Genomic DNA, 26,156 nt, shown 5'->3' with positions numbered 1-26,156 from the left:
TGTAAAAGTATACTACTAAAAACATTTTTTTGCATTTGAATGACAGAAAAAAATATATTTTTATAGTTTAGTGGAGAAGCCCTCAAGTGTACCTGCATCACTCCCAGATGATGCAGGAGTTTTGGGAAAATTATCTGATATTACAGCACAAGAAAATAAAACACCTCAAGAGAAAACAGTTTCTTATCAAGGAACAGGTGGTAAAGTGTAAGTATAACCAGCATTTATAGCTCATATATACAACAAACTTCAATTAAAATGGATTATACAATAGCAATGGTTTTCAGAATACAATTAAGTGCCAATTATATAAATCTTAAACTAGATCCTACAAAAGGGTTGTTTAATTATGAAGTTAAATATAATCCTGATATTGACTCCCGACCTCTTAGAAGAAAACTCCTTAATCAACATTTACAAGCATTGGGTCGAACAAGAGTGTTTGATGGAGCTATATTGTATTTACCAGAGAAGTTAAAGGAAGCTGTAAGTAATGATCATAGAGACAGAAAAGGGATATAAAGGATGAGGCAAAACCTTTGCCCACCTAAACTATTCTTGTTATTTACAAGAATTTTTTTAGATGGGATGCTATTTCTTTTTATCGTTGTGCGATAGCCAGTGCTGTGACGATTTCAACATGCTATCATTAAAGATCATTCAAGGATACTGAAGATTGTAAAACAATTGTTTTTACTTTCAAACTAAAATCGCGGATGTTTTATCATTACTGGATTTATTCTAGCAAATGCTGTAATTCATTCATTCCTACTTTTATATAAACGGATAGTCTTGCTACAATATTAACGCTCTAATAATATATTACGTACAGCTACGAACGTAATATATGACATTGCGTGGAATATTGGTAGTCGGTATCAATTGATTGCTGAGTCAAATATCAAATATAATAATCAAAATGAAATTTTCTTTTAAAGAACAAGTGGACATGACTATCCTCATTTATTGGGAAACTCATCAAAATGAGACGACGGATTGCTGTAGCATATGCTGGAATAAGTTCAGAGTCGATAAGACGTGCATGTGATTCAGCGATACAAAGATTGCAACTTTGCATCGACATAAATGGTCAACACTTCGAACATCTTCTGAAATATAAGAAAGTTTGTTTTACCACCGCACTTGACCTTCAATGACCTTCAATAGTAGTATGCTGAAATCGCTGCAGCAGCAACTGTCGCACAATGATAAAAAAATTAAAGCATCTCATTTCTATACCTACACCCATGCAAAAAGTATTTACATCACATATTTTAGGTGAATAAATATTTGTCCCACCCTGCATAAATATATGTATGATTTTTAGAAAACAATATTTGAATCTACACATCCTATGGATGGGAGCAAAGTAAACTTAACTCTAATATACAAAAAACAGCAATCTATGTCTGAGAATATTGCATTTTTTAATGTCCTACTTGGCCGTGTTATGCGTGCTCTTAGTTTAATTCGCATTGGTCAACATAGTTTTAATCCAAAAGGGGTACATGCTGTACCACAACATAAACTGGAAGTATGGCCTGGTTATGTAACAACTATTAATGAATATGATGGAGGTTTAAAATTATGCATAGATGCGCGGCATCGTGTTATGCGTACAGAAACAGTGCGTGAAATAATGTAAGATTTGCAAGAAATTGTATTAAAAACTTAATACTATAAAGTTAATTTCATATTATTACACAATATCATAACACAGGATGAGGTTTGGAAGTAAACCAAATTTTAAAGATGCTGTTATGAGAGAACTAATTGGACTATCTATTTTTACAAGATATAATAATAAAACTTATCGCGTTGATGATATTGCATGGGATAGAAACCCAACATATGAATTTGATAAAGAAGGTGAAAAGATATCTTTAATACATTATTATAAACATCATTGGAATTTAGAAATAAAGGACAGAAATCAACCACTTTTAGTTCATTGTGCTAAACGCAAATTACCTACTGGTCAAGTGAGTAATCTTAATCTACTGATATAGATATTTAATTATAAAACTTAATCATCAATTATTTCTATTATACAAATTTGAAAATACAGACAGAAGAAAATCAAATATTGTTGGTTCCTGAATTATGTTATACAGCAAGTTTAAGCGATAGCATACGTTCAGATTTTAGAGTAATGAAAGATCTCGATGAAATAACTAAAATGTCTCCTAATGCCCGACGTGATGTATTCAGACATTTTATACAAGAAATACAAAATAATGACGTACCACGAGAAATATTAGCAGATTGGGGTTTACATTTGGAGACTGATGTATTACAATTTAAAGGCAGAGTTCTCGAACCTGAGAATATATTTTTTGGTAATGGAGCAAAATTTATATGCCCACCAAATAAACCTGTACAATGGAGTTCTGCAGTGTGCAGGAGTACTCTACTGAGGACTGTACGTACTTTTGTGAATTACAATCAGTTAATAATGCAACAGTAGTATTTAAAATATTCTCATACTTTCAGCCCAGTTCGAACCACTTCTGTGTCTTATATTGTAACAGAGACACAAGATGTGCACAAGAGTTTATCGGTATGTTAAAAAAGGTTTCAAAAGTTATAGGTATGACTATTGGAGAACCACAGGCTATTCCCTTGAAAGATGATAGGATTGAAACGTATGTACACGCATTACGGAACAACATTCAACAAACAGTTTCTTTAATGATCGTTATATTTCCAACCAATCGAACAGATAAATATTCTGCAGTAAAGAGGTAAAGTATTTCGTGTACTTTACAATAATTACTTGATACACAAATTTTATTGTTCAACATCTAGGGTATGCTGTGTAGAAATGCCTGTTCCTTCGCAAGTTATTATATCCAAAACTATTTCTCGTAGCGACAAATTAAAGAGTATAACAGAAAAAATTGCTTTACAAATTAATTGTAAGATAGGTGGAGCTCTTTGGGCATTAGCTATACCTATGGTATGAAAAAAATATTTATAATTTTAATTTATGGAAGTTGATACAAATATTAAACGTTACTGTCTTAGGAGAATTGCATGATTTGTGGAATAGATGTATATCATGCAGGTGTTGGTCAATCAACCAAAGGAAGTGTTGCAGGTTTTGTAGCAAGCCTAGATAAATTATTAACAACTTGGCACAGTAAAGTTTCTTTGCAAGGTAAACATCAAGAATTAGTAGATATGCTACAAATTTGCTTAATTTCAGCAGTAAAAGCTTACTATAAAGTAAGTAGTCTTTAATATTTATGACATACATTAATACTTTGTCTTACTATTATAATCATTGCATACATAAATCTTTTACATTACAGTATAATAAGCGTTATCCAGATCGCATTATTGTATACCGAGATGGCGTTGGTGAGGGGCAAATTGACACTGTTGCTCGATATGAAGTAAAACAATTGTTAGCAGCATTTAAAAATATAGAACAAAATTATCAACCAACATTAACTGTGATAGTAGTTCACAAACGCATTAATACACGGATATTTGCGAAATGTGTAAGTTTTTAATTGAAAACAACGAAATTAACAAATTGTATCTTTTAATTACGAAAGTTATTCATGTATGTTTTAGTCTATGGGACTAGAGAATCCTCCACCGGGAACAATTGTAGATTCCTATATAACAAAACCTGCTTATTATGATTTTTTCTTGGTATCACAGAACGTTCGTGAAGGTACAGTATCACCAACTCACTATATTGTTGTTTATGACAATAGAAATATGAAAGCCGAACATATACAACGATTAACGTACAAGCTTTGTCACTTGTACTACAATTGGCCTGGTACTATAAAAGTTCCTGCTCCTTGTCAATATGCACATAAACTTGCCTCCCTTGTTGGGCTGCATTTACAGTTAGAACCACATCAGTCACTGGTTGATACATTATATTACTTGTAAGTTATTTTTATCCATCTGAATATCATAGCAAATTATTGATTAAGACTGTGAAGGTCACATAGTACAAACCAAAACTTATTCAAATGCACAAAAAATAAATACTAATTAGGTTATCTTTTGTATAGTAGATCTCATATATTTTCACAAACTATTAATATACAGTTTTACACAGTATTATAATAACAAACAATGTTTTTTATTTTGTAAAATACAAGTCAAACATTTCTTACGTTTATATTAATATGCTATAGTATTAGTATTAATAAGTTATACTAACTATCGACAAATTTGTATGTTATTATGTCAAAAGTTCATATTATACTTAACTAAACATATATGCTTTATAAATGTAATTATTGCATTGGAGCATCTATATTTTATTTACTAACATTTTTCTTGAAACATTGATTACGGTGACTATTTATCATGAAACTTAAATAATTTCCGACATGAATCATGAACAAAAAATTTATGATTTAAATGATACGAACTCCGAAACTTATGTATGGATATCCGGTGAATCTCTTTCGGGGCCCTTAATCAATCATCAATGGTGTCGTCTATCATCACAGTCCTCTTTTAGTGCCTTTAGCGCGTTCCTTCTTTGAAGGGGTGTCTACGGCGTTATCTGCTCTTGCAGTTGGGTGGAAGTAAAGCAACAATGCGAGAGTATCATCGTAGCTATCTCGGACTGGACCACCTTGACCTTTAGTACCGTTATGTTCCAACTTTTGCCTTGTCTTCGGAGTTCTCGCTTTATAACACGTCTTAACCTATTCAGGGTCGAGTAAAATGAATTTTTAGTGATTCTAAAGTAAACTCTAATTTCGCTCACCAGGATGGTCAGTATGTTGCTAACAATAAACGAAATACTCAACTCAAAAATAGCCCTCCGTCGTGATTGCGATTCCGCTCATCTTGAATGTCGTACGTTCAAAAGTTACATACACTATCTGCCAAATGTTTGGAATCACTGTGCATTGTAAGTTGCACCAATATTCTTAAAAAAAAAGTTAGCATTTATAGTAATTTTTTATCATTCAAATCAATTGAAATGAGGTAAAGTGCTATTGATCTCCACAACATCAATTTCAAATCAATAAAGAATTAGTAGCGGATTCAATATTGATGTAAATTGGCAGGTGATTCCAAATTTTCGGCCGGTAGTGTAAGAGTGAAATAAATAGACTGTAAAATGTTATAAAAGAATACTGATATGTTGTAACATTTTGTAAAATACATTTTTTACGCTTATATTGCATTAAATAATTGCATTTCTTCATTTTTCCTAATGTTGAAAACTTTTCCTTGATTCCTGTAGTGGCCTGTACACTCCATATCTAATTTAAACGAAAAAAATGTTGATTTTAAAATATTAAATAAAAGTTACAAACAATTTCCAACTAATCTACTGAATGCAATGGTTAATTAAATGCAAAATTAATATATTAAGCTGTTTTATTAAGTAAAAACATGCGATAATTTTATTTAAGACTTCCAATAATTATAAACAATCATCTAAATCGTTATGTAACAAGAAACACTAATTATTTAACAATTAAAGTGCTTGAAAATAGAGTAGAAACTTTATTTTACTATCTACTAACTCTAAGTAATATTAAAGAAATGAAAAATTTCCTAATGCTTTTCGGACTTAGTTTATTTAATTTTTCATTGGAATATTGTATAAACAATTAGTGTTTTGTAAGAGGTAGTGGACGTGGTGTGTAAAGGAGAAATGAATAAGACAAGGAAAGTATTAGGGTTCGATAAGAATAGAGAATTTTTCTTTCCAGGCAGTAATTGTAATTAATCTTAAGACGAAATAAATATATTCGATCAATTCAACGGTCTTTATATTTCTGCTTCTACATTATACAATAAATCAATAATAACAATTTACATAGAGACGAACTAAACCTTATATCCAAAAGAACTAACAAACTATTAAAAAAACCTAACCTTTAAAAAACGCGCGTAAAGGAGACGCATGCGCGAATCGACAACTACATTTCGAAAGTAAACTGACGCCATCTCGTGTTTGGCTGCGCGAACTAACAGCTCGTTACTAGGAACACAGAATGTGAACAAAAGTATTAGACAAGGAAAGCACTAGTGTGCGAGAAGGACAGAGAGAAAACGTTTCCTATTGGCCCACGGGCCGCTAAGCTCCACCGCGCATGTGCTGAATCAAGCCGGCCAGAGAAAAATCATTAATAACTCATTAATTAGGATGAATTTGTGAACTTTTAGGATTGAAGAATGAAGTGTGGATCTTCAGCAACTTTCACATATAAGTTTTAAGGCTCTAGGTCCTCCCGATAATTAGTTATTAATATTAATATCGGAAACGATGCGACAGTCTCTTAAGCTACGTCAAGTCGGCCAGGGAAAAATCATTAATAACTCATTAATTAGGATGATTTTGTGAACTTTTAGGATTGAAGAATGAAGTGTGCACCTTCAGAAACTTTCACATATAGTTTTTAATGCACTAGACCCATTCGATAATTAGTTATTAGCATTAATATCGGAAACAATGCAACAGTCTCTTAAGCTACGTCAAGTCGGCCAGGGAAAAATCATTAATAACTCATTAATTAGGATGAATTTGTGAACCTTTAGGATTTAAGAATGAAGTGTGCACCTTCAGCAACTTTCACATATAGTTTTTAATGCACTAGACCCGTTCGATAATTAGTTATTAACAATTTTATCACGGGATGTCGGGAACGATACCGCATACCTTTGGTTTTCCAATAATTTCATAATTTTCTACTAAATTCTCATGCAACTAACTGCATTCATCTGAAAGGTAACACCTTTAGCTACCTAACATATTCCACCACCTTAACATATTCGGTTTAGTTTAGGAGTTATTAAACATTATTCGGGAGAGTCCCCTATTCATCGTACTCGAGTACACATTCCAAAATGATTGTAGAATATAGTTAAAGTCCTATACTACATTCTACATTTTTAAAAGTGCACAATAAATCATGCTTATTCATGAAAATGACGGAACGAGTGTAGTACTTACCCGAATAATGTTCAATATCTGGAAAATTAGGGCGGTATTATGAATCGCAATATGCTTGTTGCGAAACCGATAATTGTCCCTCTTTTTGAGCCAGACCATTTAAGGAATCTACTCGGGATAGGGGACTCAGGTAGTGCACGGAAGATTGATCATTAACGCGCAACAATTTGCTAGTAAAACTGTGTAGTTGGAAATGAACGTGAACAGAGCGCGAATGTCTAAGTACTATAGCACATTGTAGCAAACGCGTTACCGGGTTTGCAACTTTGTTGCCGCAAATCGTTCTCGAAAATTGCACATTGTTGCACGATGCTCCGTTTTGCAACATTGTGCATTTTTCGGGAGCGACCCGCGGCAACAAAGTTGCAAACGCGATTCTTCTTTTGGAAACGGCCCGTGGACCAATAGGAAACGTTTTCTCTCTGTCCTTCTCGCACACTAGTGCTTTCCTTGTCTAATACCTCTGTTCACATTCTGTGTTCCTAGTAACGAGCCGTTAGTTCGCGCAGCCAAACACGAGATGGCATTAGTTCTGTTTGAAAAATTCTCTATCCTTGTCTAACTCGTTTAATTAATGTTATCCTTGTTTCTTTCTATCGGTTTCCTTGTCTTGCTCATTGCCAAAGTGCAGACCATGTTACAGGTATGATAAAAGCATTAATTTTGACATAGTTTAGGAATAAATCATGCAATTTCTTCTTATATGTATGTCCAGTTTTAAATTAAGTGTTCTCTTTCTAATCTCGCTGTGATGATAAAGAACTGCATATGTAAAAATTGTAGATTTTTCTTGTAATATAAACCAGGTTTCAGATGTTATACTGTGCACTGAATCGAAGTCTATATTTATAATACTTAAACATGTGCTCAGTAAACAATTTAAGAAAAGTCTTCAGTAATAATTTATACAGTATCAGAGATCATTTCCAGTAAAATTTTACACTAAACTTTTTATTTATTTAATAATTGAATAATTGTATTATAAATATTATAAATAACAACGGTTAATAGAGGTACTCGAGGAACGGTTTTCTTACGTTTTACTTCATTAAAGAATGATTATGTATACACCGATAGTAACATCCGTCTTCATTATGCGGAATCATGCGTTTCCTTAGTTTTGCTGTAAACGTCGAAAGAAACGACACGGTCTTGTTTCGAATCGAATTGACTCGCGTTTAGCGTAAGTTGCTTTAATCGATCTCTGTATGAGTAGGAAATGTATTTAGAGTAATACACTGTTAGTTGTAAATTTTAAGACGGCCTAACCATCATTAAAGGTCACTGAAGATCGTAAAACAATTATTGCTTTAGAATTATAGAACCGCGGATACGTCTTATCATTATTGGATTTGTTCTAGTAAATGCTGTAATTCATTGACTCTTACTTTTATGTACAAAGATTGCAACCTCTGCATCGACATAAATGGTCAATATTTCGAACTTCTTCTGTAACGCAAGAATATTTTACCACAGCATTTGATCTTGTGAATGACTTTTAATGATAGCATGCTGAAAACGCCATAGCAGCGGTTATCACACAGCGATTAAAACAAATATAGTATCTCATTATACAGCATCTTACATAATTTACATCAAGAAATTCTCAAATTTGACTTCCAATTACTTAGCAATAGACAATAATCCATAATGCACGATTAGCATTAATAAAATTTTATTTAGTATCGATATACATTGGACTTTAAGTATGTATGTATATATATATATAGATTTATTTATTTATTTATTTAAAATCAATTATTTACAGGAGTCACGTTTTCGCATAATTAATTAAAATAGAATTATTACAATAAACTATAAAGTAAATCAAACAACAATGAACCAGACGCGAGAATCCGACGTGGTTCGTTCCGCGAAACCATGTACACGACTTTACGAGTCTGATGGCAAGACGTCTCTTACGATTTGAGCTGACTACATATCATGCACGTTCGCATTGACGCTCTGTACACACGTGTCGTATCCGACTTTTCTTTTTTTACCTTTGTTAGGTATGGCACTTGACGCACTCGTACGCGTCTCACGATGTCGAGTTCGATTCTTAATTTTATCGAACGCGAGCTTGTGCGTGTAAACATTTTTCTAAATCAGATGCGTGTTCTAGTCACGCTGATACGTCGTCTGAGCGACATATTGAAATTTCCTGTTCCTCTCTCTCTTTCTAGATAGTACGGTAGAAAGATTACCTCCGTTCGTTGCTAATAATGATAAATCGTTTGGACTTATAGGCAATGCAACAGACTGGAAGGATCTTGGAAACCTAATTTTTGGCGGCCCTAACTCTTTATCACAGGCCAGTTTCGTTCTCCTTCCTGTTATATTTTACGATGATCGATGTTATTGTAGATGATTATCTATGCATCACATGATTTTAGATTGTTGGATAAATGCAGACGCCGATAGGCCACGTTTCTCATTTATCATTCGACTATCTCACGATTCTTTAAACATGAATCGAATCTTTTCAACATTTTTTCTTTCTCAGTATCAACAATTTCTTCGAACGAGCGTTTAGAATTATTAGAAATCGTTGTCCCAACCGGATATATCGTCGGGTGGTGGTGGATCAGAGTCCGGTGGATATTCGTCGAAGTTCGCTGTATCGGTGGCATTTTGAACTCGTGGCAAGATTGGAGGTTCAAGGGTTCTTGCTCTTAAGCCCTCCCAGTTAAAACCATCGAACCATCTATACAGCAAAACAAACAAAATGGTCAATGCTTATTTAATTAACTCAATTAAGTGTTTTATATATTTGATATAATTACTTGTGTTTCTGAATTTCGCTAATGCCACCTTTCTGGTAACCAAGACGCTCTGCTGGATTATCCCTTGAAACAAATGAATGAACAAAGTAAAAATGATGTCATATGGTTATACTGTGTAACTTAGAAATAAAAAAATAGAATTTAGTTAAATTTTAATGTGCATTTTACTAAATAAATGAACTATTGATATGCTTGGTATCTATTGAATATTTTAAATATATTATTGGACATTAATATATTAAGTAATATTTGATATGCTTCTGAATGTTTTAACGATTTTGCTACATTTCTTAAAGGATTCATTTAGTTCAACGATGAAATTATTGTGTGCAACTAACTGTTGAAGTAATACATTATTATTAATCAATTCAATTTGAACTAATAGTTTCGTATTTTATTCAAATTAGGTTTTAGTTGTTTCAATTTAAATTACCTGCACAGTTTTTTAATCAATGCTGTCGCATTCCGTGTGATGGACCTTGGAAATTCTATCGCGTCTATTCCCTTTAGAATAATATTATAAGTTTTCATTGGATCGCCGCCAGTGAACGGTGGTGTGCCCGTAAGAAGTTCGAACATAAGCACACCGAGAGACCAATAATCAGCACTGATATCGTGTCCTTTATTCAAAATAACTTCTGGTGCAACGTATTCAGGTGTCCCGCAGAAGGTCCACGTTTTTCTTCCGTGATCCAGACGTTTGGCAAAACCAAAATCGACGAGTTTTACGTACCTGAAAGAAATATTAGCGTTGCAGATTTTTTTGATTCTATACATAAGTTAATGCCCATAAAAGTTATATTGTGGAGCGATATAAATGGCCAAATTGTTTAAAGAAATGTACGCAAACAAAAGGTGGTCGTTTTGAATATTTTAACAATTTTTGCATTGCAATACACCTTACAAATAAAAGATGTTAAAAGATTACATATTCTGTTTCAATTTACTGTTATGTAAAGTCACCTTTGTTAGGGACAGAATCTGTGGCACTTATGTATACAGGGTGTCCCAGTTTTTCCCGATCAAACTTTGTCAGTATATTCTGTGGATATAAGAAAAAAATGTTATATAAACAGGTTATTCGAAGCTTTATTAAAAAGGCATAACAGACATGGTAACGGATGTGAGGTTACGATACAAAATAGAAACAGATCAGCGATATGCAAGTTGTCTTTACGATCTGACATCGTTGAAGGTGTTGAATGTAACTTTTGCTAGTGCCATTGTTGTCTAGTATCCTAGCAATCGCAAGTTCGCTACCATTCTCTTCGTATTTCATATTTTTATTCTAACTTTTTAACAAAGCTTCAGACGACCTATGTTTACATAACAGTTTTTCCTATAGAACATACTGACGAAGTTTAACCTAACCTAACCTAATCAATCGGAACACCCTGTATACAGAACAATTTATATAAAGCCAAGCATAGTAAATTTTCTCCACTGCTTCCTGCATATAAATCTACGTTAAAAGCTCTCTCACCCTTGGCTATCGAGTAACAGATTCTCTGGCTTGAGATCTCTATATATGATATTCCTAGAATGAAGATAATCGAACGCTTCTACAACGCAGGCGGTGTAAAATCGCGTGGTGCTGTCGTCGAAGTGCCCTTTGTCTCTGAGCACGGTCCAGAGCTCGCCACCGAGGCAAGCCTCCATTAACATATAAAGGTATTTCCTATCTTTGAACGTTTTGAATAGCTTCACAACGAAATCGCAATCTGCTTCGCCCATAATTCTCTTCTCTGACATGATATGTTGTTGCTGCCGCGTCTCGACAATCTGGGCTTTCTTCATTTGCTTCAGAGCGAAGGATCTCGTGCCGTCGCCGGCTATTTGAACTAATTCGACTCTTCCGAAACCGCCCACACCTAGAGTGGCTAATGGTCGAAGATCTTGCAGCCTCAGGTCTCTGAATTCCTCGTTCAACCTGCGGTAAAACGTTAATTGAATAGTAAAAGTTTGTTTATTTTGTGTCTCCTATTACGAGCTAAAGCTAATCTATCATTAATGCTAGATATAAATTTTAATAATGACGTGTTGATAACAGTATGAATGAAAATGATCTGCAAGCAAATTTTGCAGCCAGTAAATTTCTTTTACTAATAATTATTCATATCTGCATATGTTTCACCTTGAAGGAATTCACAATTATTGTCAAGCTACAACATGATGTATCTAATAGGGTCAAGTGAGAAAATAATTCTTTATCTACATGTAAAGCATTGATGCTTGAACGTAGCTGTCTAAATTAAAGGTCTTTAAACTACTTTGTTTTGGAATTTGAAAGCATAAGAAATGGTATGAAATTTTAAGCAGAGAGTTATTTTCTTTTACTAATAATTGTTATTATCTGCAAATGTCTTATTTTAAAGGGATTCACAACTATTTTCAAGCTACAAAATGATGTATCTAAAAGAACCAAGTGACACAATAATTCTTTATCTAAATATAAAGCATCGATACTTGAATAAAGCTGTTTAAATTAAAGATCTCTGAAACAGCACTTTCTTCTGGAATTTGAAAGCATAAGAAATGGTGTAACATTTTATGCAAACTGTTTCTAAAATAAAAAACAGAATCAGAGGGAAGATATAGTATGATGGAGTAGCTAAGGGATATAGTTTATCTCTAAATGGTCTCCGGGGACCAATTACCTTCAGATTAATTGTAATTGCAATATAATTCAAATGATACTCTGCTAATTTTACCATGCTGCAGTGAAGCAAATAAAACTGAACTAAGACAGACTAATTTCTATCATTTGATGTTTAACAGGTGACAGGATTAAGAATGATCTGATGCTGAATATCTTAAGTAGAGTGTTCTTATGACACACAATCATGATATACCATGCCCTTGAATTGCATTTATGCCGCGCTGTGAGGATTACACCGCTGATTCTCCACGCGGTGTTCCTTCTTTCTTTTCTCTTTTTCTTTTGTCTATTCTCGACACGAATGAGAGAGGTTTCATTCGGAGAGACGCAGCATTAATGCAAATTGCACGTTAAAAAAGAAAAACAGCGATACGTTAAACTTAATTGTCGAATCATTAGCGTTGGCCTGTACCGTAACGCGAGACTTACTTTGAGATCGTACACTCTATTCTCCCATCCTAGTGGCAAGCGTGAAACATAACACACACGCATGTAGAGCAGGATTTAACAGACGATTCACGATCATGGTTACGGGTATGTGTATAATTAACGTCGACGAGATTTCACGCGATTATTTGTCAGAACGTCGCGTTTTATCGGCGCGCAAACAGAATTGCGAACCGTGTATTCGTACGGTCAGAATCTCACCTCCTACGTTCCACGAGCTCGTCTTTGTACCGTGTACGAATTTCGTCCAGGGACGAGATTAGCTGATTGAACGTTTCACGGTCTATCACCAAGCAACTCACTCCTTCCGGATCGTCAGCGATTATGTTAGCCGTCCTGAGATCGTCCCTGTGAACATAGAAATTTTGCTTGAGAAATTTGTGAACAGTTTCGATTACAAAACGATAAGAATAGCAGACTTTCACATTTCTTCAGGGGTTAGACCTGATGCTTAACTTTGGCATTTCCTTTTAGGAAAATGATTAACTCAATTGAAAAATTTCCACAAGGGCTCTATTGTATTATTCTTGAAGAATGTAGGAGTATTTTTTTATTTTACTCTTTTTCAAAACGACGGCGCCACAAAAAGTTCAATTCTTTCGAAATTCAAGGGTGATCTAACTCTTCGAAAAGATTCAAAATAGATTCAAAATTTGAACTGCAATGCTTGGCTATTGAAACGTTGGCGGTAATTTGGAATTTTTTTGCACTTTCTGTATTTCATGGAAATTTTCTTCACTTTTAAACACTTTCAAAATTTAGACACGGAGTGGTACTAAACGTCCTGTTCCGCTTTAACCCTTTCGCAGCGGCAGATTCTAGTAAACGATAGATATATTCAATCGTAGCCACAAAATCTTTTCTTTTTTGCCCTATTGTTACACAAATTCGTTTTGTTAAATTAAAATGAAAGTGTGCAAAATTAAGATCAAAGTGACGCGAGAAAGGCGCCAAAAGCACAGTGTGAGGAAACTTTCAAATCGCCTATAGACTTCAATAGCAATGAAAGTGTTATTAGCCCTTTAAATACTTGTTACTTGCGTAACACATAATTGTGTCGCAACTTCAGTTTTTTTTTTTTTTTTTTTCAAATTAAATTATACTAAGATTGCATTTTCCTCGAATGTATTATAATCAAATATAATTATCGCTAAACATATGAGTTTGTTGATTGCTTTCAGTGTTTTGCGAACACGTGTATCGTCCCCGAAGGGTTGAAACTGGACGAATAATGATACGAAATAGAATAATTACCCTTGGAGTGCTTTTTCACCGAAGAAATCGCCCTTCCCTAACGTCCTGATATACTTCTCTTCCGGAGTGTCAGGCTGTTTTATCGTCACGCGCACTTGCCCTCTGCTTATTATGAAAAATGTGTCTCCCCTTGCTCCTTGTCTGATTATGTAATCCCCATTGTTGTAAAAAGTCTACAAAAAGATATGCACAACATAGACACAGCATGTTAAACACTTTGAACGATGAAGAACAACGATGAAGAAATATATCGTCGAAGATTACCTCTTCCAGCACGTCTGAGATTTTTATTAAAGTCTCCTCGGGCAAATTCTTGAAGATAGGAACGCTGAAACAAAAGAATCCTTGTTAATCGTGTAACAAACTAACTTCACGAAATTTCACGACGATTAATCCTTTGCAATCGAAAGTGTTTTTGTTGCGGAGAAGATTGCAAATTGGATCTTCTTTGAAATTTTCTCAAACTAACGTAGAAATGAACTGGTACTACTTTATTTCAATATTTCGTGTAAATGTAATTAATAGGTAGAATAATCAGAAACCGTTTTTTCTTCATTTGTTAATTTTATCAAGTGAAATAATATGTAACTAATGATTTTTGTATTGTAGAAATTGTTTGATAGTTCAAGTTTGTAAAAAGTGACTTTTCATAAGTATTTCACCGTGTATTTTGGTTTTATTTCAACTTTAGATTAAGCGACCGTAATTACCCTCTTTTTTTCTATTCTTGAGTTTGCACAGATCTCTAATATATGGTGAATTATTTATGGGAGCCCATAGATCTGCTATATCAGGAAAATATTAGCTCTAAGAGGATCTCTATCAATTATTTAGTGATAATTATGATGTAAAATTGTCGTTATGTGATAATTATTAAATAAGAAAGTAAATAGTTATTATGTGATAATTATTTAGTGATTAAGTAATTATTATGATAATTATATATTAAAAGTGATGATTATTTAGTGCCGTTTTTTCACTCGATTGCAAAGGGTTAAAAGAATTGTGCTATCAATTTTTATCATAACTGTAAAATGAAGAAGTCAGAAGGATTAGATGTGACAAAAATTTGTTCGATCTGAAACGGTTGAATTGAGGTTTCTTCATATTGTTCGTGATTAATGGGATTTATTTCATTCGTATTTTATGAAGAAAACATGAGAAAGCGAGAGATATTTGTTAACGGGAAGCTGTTATAGCCATTCATCTTGTTTATTATATACACAGATGGCTTTCTCAGTAAACGTCGGCCAGTTATCCATCAATTTAACTTGGTTCATTGTTTTCTTTAAAAACCATTTCTGAGTGATTATTCTGCACCGTGACTATAATTCTGCTGGTGATTATGAAAGTGGTCTAAGTTAAAAATCGGACAAGGTTGAACTTATCACTTATTTTGTGTTACTTTGATATTTCCACAGAAAATAGTTATATTCTAGGAGCAACTATTTTGTGAAAAATTTTACTAAATAACGAAAACGTGTCTTTTAATACACCCAAAGGGAAACTTCTAAATATTTGGAAATTTTTTGGCTAAAGGTATAGTGAATGAAAAAAAAATTCTTTGACTGATAAATTACAAGATCAAAAGACTGAAAGATGTTAAAGTTTGCAAACTGCATCGTGAAAATATCGTATTCGAGAATAGAAAGTTTTCTGGGAAAAATGAGGGTATTTTTCAAAAGTAAACATTGATACGTATTTTCAATTGTTTTTCGTATTGAAAATAATATACCGTTCATCCAGAAAATTGTAAATATTCTACGGTTCTTTTCATTCATTCGAAACTACTAATACAATTCAATTTGAGTTGTATCGCCTAATAAAATGATTATCTCATAAAGTTCTCGAACAACTGAATAATCACACTCAAGAAGTTATCTTTGGAAGATTTTTTATTCCACATTCATAGTCACTCAAAAACTTATCTTTGGAAGATTTTCTATCCTATTTACATTCATAAACACTCAAGAAGTTATCTTTGGAAGATTTTCTATTCCACATTCATAGTCACACAAAAATTTATCTTTGGAAGATTTTTCATTCCACATTCATAGTCACTCAAGAAGTTATCTTTGGAAGATTTTCTATTTCACATTCATAGTCACTCAAAAACTTATCTTTGGAAGATTTTCTATCCTATTTACATTCATAAACACTCAAGAAGTTATCTTTGGAAGATTTTTTATTCCATATTTATAGTCACTCAGAAATTTATCTTTGGAAGATTTTTTATTCTACATTCATAGTCACTCAAGAAGTTATCTTTGGAAGATTTTTTATTCCACATTCATAGTCACTCAAGAAGTTATCTTTGGAAGATTTTTTATTCCATATTCATAGTCACTGACAAATTTATTTATGGAAGATTTTTTATTCCACATTCATAGTCACTCAAGAAGTTATCTTTGGAAGATTTTTTATTCCACATTCATAGTCACTCAAGAAGTTATCTTTGGAAGATTTTTTAATCCATATTCATAGTCACTCAAAAACTTATTTTTCAAAGATTGTTTATTCCGCATTAAATAATTCCATTTTGTTTTGTGCATAGTGTTGCATAAAATTGTCATAGTGCACAATTATCTCGCCAAATTTATTTGATGCAATAAAATGGTGTTTTATCTTATCTAAGAGATTCTTGTGATTTATATGAACAAGTGTGCTTAATTTATTAGCAACTAACCTTGCATAGAAGAGTGTAATGTCTACAAATATGTAACAGTAATTTAAGAAAAACTGAACGATTAGAATTTTTATTTTTCTGAATGAACGGATTGGTACTTTTGTTACAGATTGGTTATTCATTGATGATAACGTTAAAAAAGGGTAAAATATTTACTGTTATTACGAAATGTGATAACAGCAGGAGAATTAAACTTTACATTAAAGTTTGTTCTACTTTTATGTTTCAAACTTCGTTTGTTTAAGCTCATATAGCGGAAGATACACAGCAGCTACACTTAAGGATAAATTTATTGGCTTATTAAAGCTGAAGCTTTCACTATCAGAACTACTGTTGATTTTATATCTATTTATACGATAATATCAGATTTTATATCAATTCATATGATCATCATCGTATTGACATATGACATTATGAATATTTATTTCCAATAACGTGCAATAAGTGACTTGATTTTTAAATAACTCTAAAGTTGAATTCTACGAACAAATTAAGAATAATAAAACATTTCTTAAGAAAGTTTTATCTATAAAAAAAAATATGACTTGGCACCCAAATAGATTCTTGCTACACTTTTAATTACCATTTTAATTCTCATTTTATGTGATTTTTTAATTGCTACAATAAAAGTGCACTTTTTCAAAAAGATTTCCTTACGTCCTCTTTTTTTACATCTGTTTCGGTTTGGTGATAAAAAAATATGGCAATGTTATTTAAAGGTACGTTTGAAATATTGATCTAAATGGCACATTAATAAACGTCACGAATCTATTGCACGAGTTAATAATAATCCATTCATTTTTCCACCGGTAAAAATGTTAATGTGGCAGTTGTACAGTTATTGAACAGAAGTGATTTTACCTCTTCAAGAAGTCCGTATACTCTGCCTGCCTCGAGAGGCCAGTTCTCATCATAATGGTTTGGAAGCATTGTCGGTCGATGGCCCATAGCTGGCAATCGGTAGCTGCTGTTATCGTTGCTGTTCTCTTGCAATTGTAAAGAATTGCCAGCTCACCCAGCACCTTCCCTGGAGCCAGTGTGCTCAAATATTTCCCATCACGTGACACCTCCACTTTACCCTCTGCAAATGTAATCATAATAATTGACGTTAAAATTAGCTGGATATTATTTGTAAAAGTTTATAATAGCACCGATTATTAACTATAATTAGAGAATGGAAGTTAGAAAGATCTAACATTGCATTGATACTTTTTTTTGTAGTACCACACGGGTGACCGAAAAGAAGGGCGATTGTTGACCTAGGCGTGGTTAGATTTTAGTGTGGGCGGAGCCGATTTTAGCCCCTCCCACTCGTTGGGTTGGAAGATTTGGCACAAGGGAATTCCGAAAGCATCTGAAAGGGTATCTTGGGCTTCTCATAGCGCTCCCAATGAGGGCAGTCCCTAAGGTTTTTAGTGGGTAAATAGAAATCCGTCTCTTTCGTTTAGGGCAGTGCCGTTCTGTCATTGCCCGTACGGGCAGCGTATTAAGCTCCCCCGGGCGTAAAAAATCGGTGGGCAATAAGTCACGCCCTTTCGGGCAACGGTGCGTATTTTACGCGTTGCTGAGAAGATGACGATCAAAACTGTTCGTTCAACCTTTGGTGTTCACCGTTACGCGATGGATTAGTGTCTAATAAAAATGCGTGTGATCCGACTTTATCAGTGTGTCCAATACACCAATGAGATACACATTCTTTCCGCTCGTCATCTTCTCAACAACGTACAGTATGTAAGTATGTATGTGATAACCATTACTCGTTTTAAGGAGAATTTCCCTCACTCAGCTTTAATGCATATGACATCACTAGCCCGCAACTTCGCCCTCAGATCTGCCAACGGGCATTGGCGGGCGCCCTTCCCCGCCTACGCTCTGTCCAATTTAAGAATGACCTCGCTCTCGGACCGAGTTTGTTTAGGCCTTAGGCACGTCCCATGCGCGAAGCGAGGTTATTCTTAAATTGGACAGAGTATAGTTTTAGAAGCCTCGGGGTGACGTTCCCCCTTAAGTTACAAGAGATCTGTTCAGTTTCAAGAAGCTGTGAGTGTGCGCATGTGTGAATGCGAAAGGCGAAAGTGCGTATTTTTCCTTGAGAAAGTCAGTCCCAGAGGAACCGTTCGAGAGAAAACTGACCCGTCAGGTGCGGTTAAAGTGTGTTCCCAGTGCATAATCGCGAAGTGTAAAATTACGATGCAATTTAATTAATTTCGTTCACGTCGATGAAATTTCAATTTCGTTCAGTCAAATTTAAAGTTTTGCATCGAACTCAACAGAGTGAAGTTTATCATTCTCGTTTAATACATTTTAACTAAAATTTTAAATAATCAATAAACAAAAATGTATAAAAACAATCTAATTAAGTAGTAGTGTATATTTTTATATATTCTCTTTCTTTCCTTAAAACTTCAAAACTGTTTTCCTTAAAAACTTTCTTTTGAAAACTTAATATGGAAATATTAGTGTTAATTTCGCATGAAGTATTAGTAGAATTTAGTCGTTGACATTTTAACACATTGAGTGGGCAAATGATCGCTGGTAGACAATATCTGTTACTGTCTGCATCAGACCGCGGGTGCTCGTTTGTGGTCATCATAAATAAATTAGACATTTTTTTGTAAAACTTGATAAAGTACCTTAAGACCTTAAAAAGAAACAGGTGAAGGATAATGAAAATTGAATGAAGGAATTTGGTGGCTGGAGTATGAATTTGTGACCTGTGCTTCTTTTCACATAGATTACAGATGATTACAGTTGAGTGAAAGAACCATATCAGAACCTAATACAAATATTATTCCTTTATTGAAAATTATAAGTCGACTATTTCTTCCTTTACAAACGATATTTATCAATTAAAATAGTCCAGATGAACATAATCCATGTGATAATATTATTAAACATCCTCCTAAAATTCTTAATTATAATACAGTTATTATTCTTGAAATTATTAATCCTATATGAATAATTACTATATAAAAAAATTAAATGTACATTATTCTTTTAGATACTTGAATTAATTTGAATCCATTCTTAACTCATTTTGTATTATTACTTTTCAATAAAGTACCCAATTGTAATTTAATTATTTTATCGAATTTTATCAATAATATCTACATTTATTATTACAATACTAAGTACGCGTCGAATTGCAATTTGACACCTAATCATTCTCTCCTTAATCCTTCAATTATTCCGAGTACCATATCTCCACGTTCACACGTGCAATTTAAAAATCAAAAATTCCAAAGTATACAAAAGCTTGGTGTTAAAATAACGCAAAATACCTCAGAGCATTTTTCACAGCATGCCTAAAGGAGAATTTCGATTGATGGCCACAAACTGTTCTCCCTGCAACATTTTGCAGCACTCGAAGTCAGTTTGTGCCAGCAGACGATTGACTAAATTATGCACATCAAGGCTCGAGACTTTTTGTTACGGGGTTAATGTTACCAGCTGGCGTAGTCGTTACTGCGAAATCGATTATTTCATCATTCATGTATACACCGTGTCGTTTGTTACGCACGATGGAACCTGGCCGATTACGTACCGCGTTACACGGCTATGTACTGTCTTTCCAGTCGTATTAATCGAGTTACAGGTCCAACGAGTCGCGAAGCTGAAGGACCACTGACATTTCGTCTGCGACCAATTAGGTCAGGCACGGCTGTTCGTCGTCGTTTGCATCTAACGTCGCGAAAAGTTTAATTGCAACGTGGCATTTATCAGCAACTGTCTTCGGAGAAAGGTTATTTCGAGAAACAGTATTTTATCTCCATCTCATATACAACGCGAACAATTAACGATTTATTTATAGATACGTTTAACGTGTGAGTTAAAGGTGCAATCGTTTTTCTTTGTTAACACTTGGACAGGGGGCGGTTCTAGTAGGCGTGGCCAAATTCGTAGGGCGACCAATAGTGCAGGCTAAAGAATAAAATTGAAGGAATGTATCAAATATTTTTGTGGATTTTTTTTTTCCTGTGAAGTACATGGAAATGTCATATGAATGGAATGTTAGGTTCCCATGGGTTTGGTTAGTTTATGAATCCGCTGGTGGACTGCAATGATGAGGGAGGAGTCAGGGGGCGTGGCCAGAACCGGCTCTGCCCTTTGAACTATTCTGTCGAGTGTGGCTACACGTCAATTTTATATAATTTTTTAATAGATTATTTATTATGGTAGAATCTTTACTTCTGCATTTTGTCTTTTAAACTGAATTGAAGTTTAAGGAAATTGCCACTAATAATGCAGTACACTTTTAACTTCTTCAGGCAAATAATAATGTTTCGATATATTATTTGTCATGGTAGAATTTTTATACTTCTGCGTTGCAATCTAAGTACATTTAAAAACAAGAGCTTACCTTTATTTTCTTGCTTTTACTTAACAATATACAGAAAGATTTTTATTTCAACGCATTCTTCGGTCGGCATCAGAATCTCTAATATTTCACTCGAAGCTACTTGAGAGATACAGTCAGTGCGACTCCAACTTGGAAATATGCAATCTTGCAGACGTATACTGTTCGAGTCTTTGAGGAAGATAATCAAAAGGACGTTAGATAACTCGTCAAAGCAGCGTATACCACATAATACCCGCAAAGCACAATTTATTATAGCAACACGCCAGAAAGCATGCTTCATTAAGTAATTAGAAAATTTCAATGAAGTTTTTCACACCGATAACTCAATTTTACTCTGAAATTCTTAAATCCTCGTACTTGCGTATATTTATAAATTATTCGATGTTAAACAACGAACAATCACTGGAGATGAAAGAAGGACAAGCTGCCAATCTGAATACAGATTGATTTATTTCGACGCGAGATAGGGGAGCAGTTTAAAACCTCGAATCGTCAGAAATTTGGCGGCTGTCAGATTCGAGAAGACCACAGTTGCGCCACAGCGTAAGGATCATTCTCTTGGCTATAGTAATTAACATTTTTCAACGTGTCGACATACATGTGGACCGGATGTAATGAGCGTATGTAAGCAGTTATCTCAGACCCAATCCCTTGGCGCACAATGAGCCTATTCATAAAAGCATCCGGTACCTGCGCAGTTTTCTGTTAGCTTACCGCTAACCTGTGCATTGTACTCGATTTCGCCTACGTTCTTATTCTTCCGATTAGGCTACTTATGTCACTGCTACCGAGGGTAAACGACTCGAGAGCAGCATTATGCAATTTGTCTTTTCGTTTTTCTTTATTATTGAAAAATAGTTCGAGGGAAACTGCAGCGTTGGTTGGACACCGAAATTTCTCTCCTAATGTTAATTTCGTGATTTTTGGAAGAATTATCGAGATGGGCGAGTGTGTGAATATTCCTGTCTGTAGAACGTTAAATAAGCAGTGTAACGCGTACTTTTACTCGACCACGACCTGACGGGCGCACGAGCAAAGGTTTTTAGGAGATGACTAGGATCCTTCTGCTCAGATTTGTCGTAGTCAGAGCTATACATCGTTCAAAATAAGAGTAACCTCGTTTCGCGCATGGAACGTGCCTAAGGTAGGGCTAGAACGTCCAAACCCCCACTTAACCGCATACGCTCTCTGTCTATGCGCAGAACGGACGAAAATCGTTCCGAGAGCGAGGTTACTCTTATTTTGAACGATGTATAGTGTCTTAGGATTTACTCGGTGCGTGTGGATCAGGATAGCTGCGATCCGTCTGTCAAAGCTAGTCGAGTAAAAACTGACTTTTTGACAAAAAAAAAACCCTATTATATATCTATGTTCGCACATTCGTCCGCCCAATCAGTGGCGAGGCAAGAGTTTTATGACTCTTCATACCTGCCTCGCCGCGCGTACATCGTCGAGTCGCATGAATGAGTGCGCTACAATAATAGATTTAGAGTACAAAGTGTGTTAGACCGTTCATAAAACCAGCTATTTTTGAGAAAGATCGGTTTAAGGCAAGGCCGCTCAGGCAGGCGACCCGCAGGCAGCAAGAGTGCCCTTTTTTGCCCCGAGCAGCGGTCGGAGCATGTTACGCCCACAATTGCAAGAGGAGTAGGGGAACTTGAAAATAGGCATGTGTTGGTACGTTCGTGAGGTGTTTCGTACCATCGGTTACTTTTTTCAAAACGCGTTTATATACTTCGAATCATAATTGTCACTCTTAGGCCGGAAGATCACTACTATTTACATTTATACAGTGCCCCACCACAGGATTATTGCTCAAGTAGGCGTGGCCTGCTGCTCCAATATCGCTCCACGCTCGAGTTTGTCTGACCACTTCACATAGAGCAATTTCGTGAGCGGTCCTGGTTTAAGAGATTTTTAAATATACAGTTAGATTAACCCTTTCGCTGCGACAAATTTTAGCACATAACGCGCGTGGCAGGTTCAGATGTTCTACAACCGCCGGAAAATTTTGTTTTTTGGTCGTATCATTTCGAAATTTGTTTCATTGAATTAACGTGGAAGAGTGCAGAGGATAAAATTAAGGCTTGAATTAATATGGACGTGTGCCAAAAGGCTCCAATAGCACAATGAGAACAAATTTTCAAAGCGCATATAGGCGCCAATAGGAGTGAAAGGGTTAACAAGTTGACTGCCACGTTGGTCACCTGTTTAGTCAAATGTTTAGAATAATTCAAATAAAATGATTATCGTCAACCAAAAAATTTTGAACATCATAACTAACTAGACAATATTTTGAATTCACAAGAAAATAATAATAAAGCACAATGTTATGCTTAGAATAATAAAAATTCTCTCGTGGCCCCCCCGAGAGCAACATGTAAATCTAACGTGGCAGTCAACGTGTTAACTTCTTAATTAAAATTTTTCTTTAATACTACCATGTATCAAAGTTTCATTAATATCGGTGATCATCACTTCGGGATGTTTCCTTGTTAGACATACATAAGAAAGCAGAGAAGCGTTGAAAAAATTCCCAAGTGTGATCTCGATAGAAAAGAATCCCAAGTGTGATTTCACGAGTACAGAATCCTAAATATGTGCGATTCGAACGCACATTTTAAAACGACAGAAGAAACGAAGGAACTGATAGAGAAATTCGTCGAATCAAAACCGCAACATTTTTTCATTTCGTTTCAACATCTGACAATTGAAAGAAAATTTAAGAAAAAAAATTAAAGAAAATGTATGGAGACTATTTCGACGATGAAAATTCGAATTTTCGAATTTTGTTCGAGGAAGCACCTAATTAAGCCTCCCTGAGAATCAATCTCAATAAACACCATGCTCGAAAGTAGCACAGGTGTCTGGATAACTCACGTACGTGGACGTGAATTTATCTTTAATCCAAATTTACTGGTAAGTGTCTGGTGATTTATCGGTTGGAGAAAGTGCAATATAGGTACATCGGAGAAAATCTGCGAATTGATTAACGAATACCACACGCTGTTCCGAGAAACGATACTCCTTCGTGACAATGCTCTCTCTGTAAATGAATTGGCTTCATCCCGCTCGTTAGATCCGCGTTTTCTTTTCCTGGAATAGCGCGGACCTCTCGCAGAAATAGCTTCAGGAAAGGAAGATAATTGGTGAATGAAAACGATTAGCCAATCGCAGACGCCATAAATATTCATTGCGAGAAGTGATAATCGGTCGATTCGATGAAACTGCAGGTTGAAATATCGCCAATAAGTTCGCGAGGGAAAAGAAATGGAAGATCGACGAGTTCGAGTTCAATTAAATGTTACTTGATATTTTATAGACGGTTGGGGAAGATCATTTTCTCGATTAGGGTACGTCTCTATCGCGAGTTGCTCTCTAGAGTTAAATTTATCAGTGTGCATGGTACCGAGAGTGGTGAAGAGCTGCATACGTGATTCGAGAGCACTTTCGAGAGTGATTATTGTAAAAAAATTTCCAGATGGACACGTATCCTTATAGTCCGTGCATTTTTCCTCATAATTATGCCTTTTTCACAAGATCGCGTCAAGCTGGCGACAGTCATTCGTGTGCGCTATGCAAGCTGAACGCTAGAAAAATTTACCAAATGTCCAACTGGACAAATTGTAAAATTGGTAATAAAGAATATAACAAAAGAAGAATTATGTTTCTTTGAAAAAATAAAATGTATATGCAGCGACATGGGGTGAACTAAAGTTGGTTCCTGCTTCCGTTAATTTCTGTTTTTAAAGTTAATTTATGTACTCGAATATTAATAACAAAAGAAGAATTATGTTTCTTTGAAAAAATAAAATGTATATGCAGCGACATGGGGTGAATTAAAGTTGGTTCCTGCTTCCGTTAATTTCTGTTTTTAAAGTTAATTTATGTACTCGAATATTATTTAACTAGTACTATATATTAACATTGCGCGAAATTAAACATTTCAAATTTTACTTGTAAAATAATTTCAGAATAAAAGCAAAAGTACGAAAACGTAACCTAATCTAAGGGAAGTAAGTATGAAATACTATTAAAATGTTGTATCATAGTCTTATCATTATCGCGCTATGTTGAAATAACGTTAATTGAATCTTAATTCAATTTCATTAAAATTACTATTTATCTCCACGATATCAATATCAAGCCTGTGAAAACTTAGCAGCAGATTCAGGGAGGTGATGCCAAATTTTTGTTCGGTAGTGTATATCTTGTACAATGTGAATTCTTCAATTCTTCATTCCAGGCAATTCAATTATTAAATATTCTCCGCTACTTCTTACAAACTAAAAAACGAGCAGTAATTTTATCATCAAGATTGATACAAAGTAACAATTAATTTTTATCGAACAACAATAATTTTCCATTGATAAATTCTATCAAATAATCGTGTTTTGTTCGATTTCACACAGAATTCAAGTTACCAAGTATCAAAATTTCCACGACAAAGAAAATGTTATCTAACTTCACTGTAATTTTTTCATAAATCTGTTAGGTTCGTAAAAACTGCAGGAACACGTGAAAGCTTCGTCTTTTGAAGTTCAACAAGCTCGTAGAACGTGTTTCTTAATACGTAACTCATTCCGCCACTCGCTATATCGTATATCTGTCGTGGAGGCGTGCATTTCTCGATTAAACGAGGCCACACAACTGCTTCTTCTAGCTCAGGATCACTTTACCGTGTCTTTCTAGAAATATTTATATTTATAGGTGATTCGGTATAATATAGAACGTCGAAAGCGAACTGCTTCAGCGATGAAAAACGTGATATTTCGTGGGAAGAGTGTAAAATAAACGAGTAATTAAAGAAAGATCTTTAGCTATCTTAAAATTCGCTCAGATTAATCGAATGATTTTCTGTTTCGAGAAAATTGCGAAGTTTCACTGATATTTTCACTTCATTTCTGGAATCTTCTTCGTCATTTCGTACTAGGAAAAATAGAATTACGAATGTCGGGTCAAAAATGACCCAATACTAAAATAAACCATTTCTTTATTTTACTAGGCATTAT

The 26,156-nt window shown here is 34.5% G+C and overlaps 2 protein-coding genes across 3 annotated transcripts in view; one reads left to right on the top strand and one right to left on the bottom strand.

Annotated features, from left to right (window-relative positions):
- Positions 1 to 3,912, top strand: part of LOC108577160 (piwi-like protein 1) — a 4,447-nt gene extending 535 nt beyond the window's left edge. Inside the window, exons 2-11 of the mRNA XM_017940269.1 lie at positions 67 to 207; positions 288 to 486; positions 1,328 to 1,641; positions 1,721 to 1,982; positions 2,069 to 2,422; positions 2,494 to 2,744; positions 2,809 to 2,959; positions 3,028 to 3,228; positions 3,315 to 3,506; positions 3,583 to 3,912. Of these exons, the coding sequence (XP_017795758.1) occupies positions 67 to 207; positions 288 to 486; positions 1,328 to 1,641; positions 1,721 to 1,982; positions 2,069 to 2,422; positions 2,494 to 2,744; positions 2,809 to 2,959; positions 3,028 to 3,228; positions 3,315 to 3,506; positions 3,583 to 3,912 (2,395 nt within the window). The remainder of the gene's footprint in view (positions 1 to 66; positions 208 to 287; positions 487 to 1,327; positions 1,642 to 1,720; positions 1,983 to 2,068; positions 2,423 to 2,493; positions 2,745 to 2,808; positions 2,960 to 3,027; positions 3,229 to 3,314; positions 3,507 to 3,582) is intronic.
- A 4,962-nt stretch (positions 3,913 to 8,874) lies between these two features.
- The window catches only part of LOC108577173 (cGMP-dependent protein kinase, isozyme 2 forms cD4/T1/T3A/T3B), a 147,473-nt gene continuing 130,191 nt past the window's right edge, over positions 8,875 to 26,156 (bottom strand). For both annotated transcript variants that reach the window (XM_017940282.1, XM_017940283.1), the window contains 8 exons: positions 17,646 to 17,865; positions 14,363 to 14,426; positions 14,099 to 14,271; positions 13,046 to 13,192; positions 11,222 to 11,668; positions 10,172 to 10,471; positions 9,739 to 9,801; positions 8,875 to 9,659 (listed from right to left, as the gene is read on the bottom strand). In XM_017940282.1, coding sequence (XP_017795771.1) covers positions 9,494 to 9,659; positions 9,739 to 9,801; positions 10,172 to 10,471; positions 11,222 to 11,668; positions 13,046 to 13,192; positions 14,099 to 14,271; positions 14,363 to 14,426; positions 17,646 to 17,865 — 1,580 coding nt within the window. In that variant the 3' untranslated portion in view covers positions 8,875 to 9,493. The remainder of the gene's footprint in view (positions 9,660 to 9,738; positions 9,802 to 10,171; positions 10,472 to 11,221; positions 11,669 to 13,045; positions 13,193 to 14,098; positions 14,272 to 14,362; positions 14,427 to 17,645; positions 17,866 to 26,156) is intronic.

The sequence above is a fragment of the Habropoda laboriosa genome, unplaced genomic scaffold (assembly GCF_001263275.1).
Source record: "Habropoda laboriosa isolate 0110345459 unplaced genomic scaffold, ASM126327v1 scaffold523, whole genome shotgun sequence".
Taxonomy (NCBI): Eukaryota; Metazoa; Arthropoda; class Insecta; order Hymenoptera; family Apidae; genus Habropoda; species Habropoda laboriosa.
The sequence above is the reverse complement of the archived record's forward strand: the minus strand, read 5'-3'. Positions and strand labels throughout refer to the sequence as shown.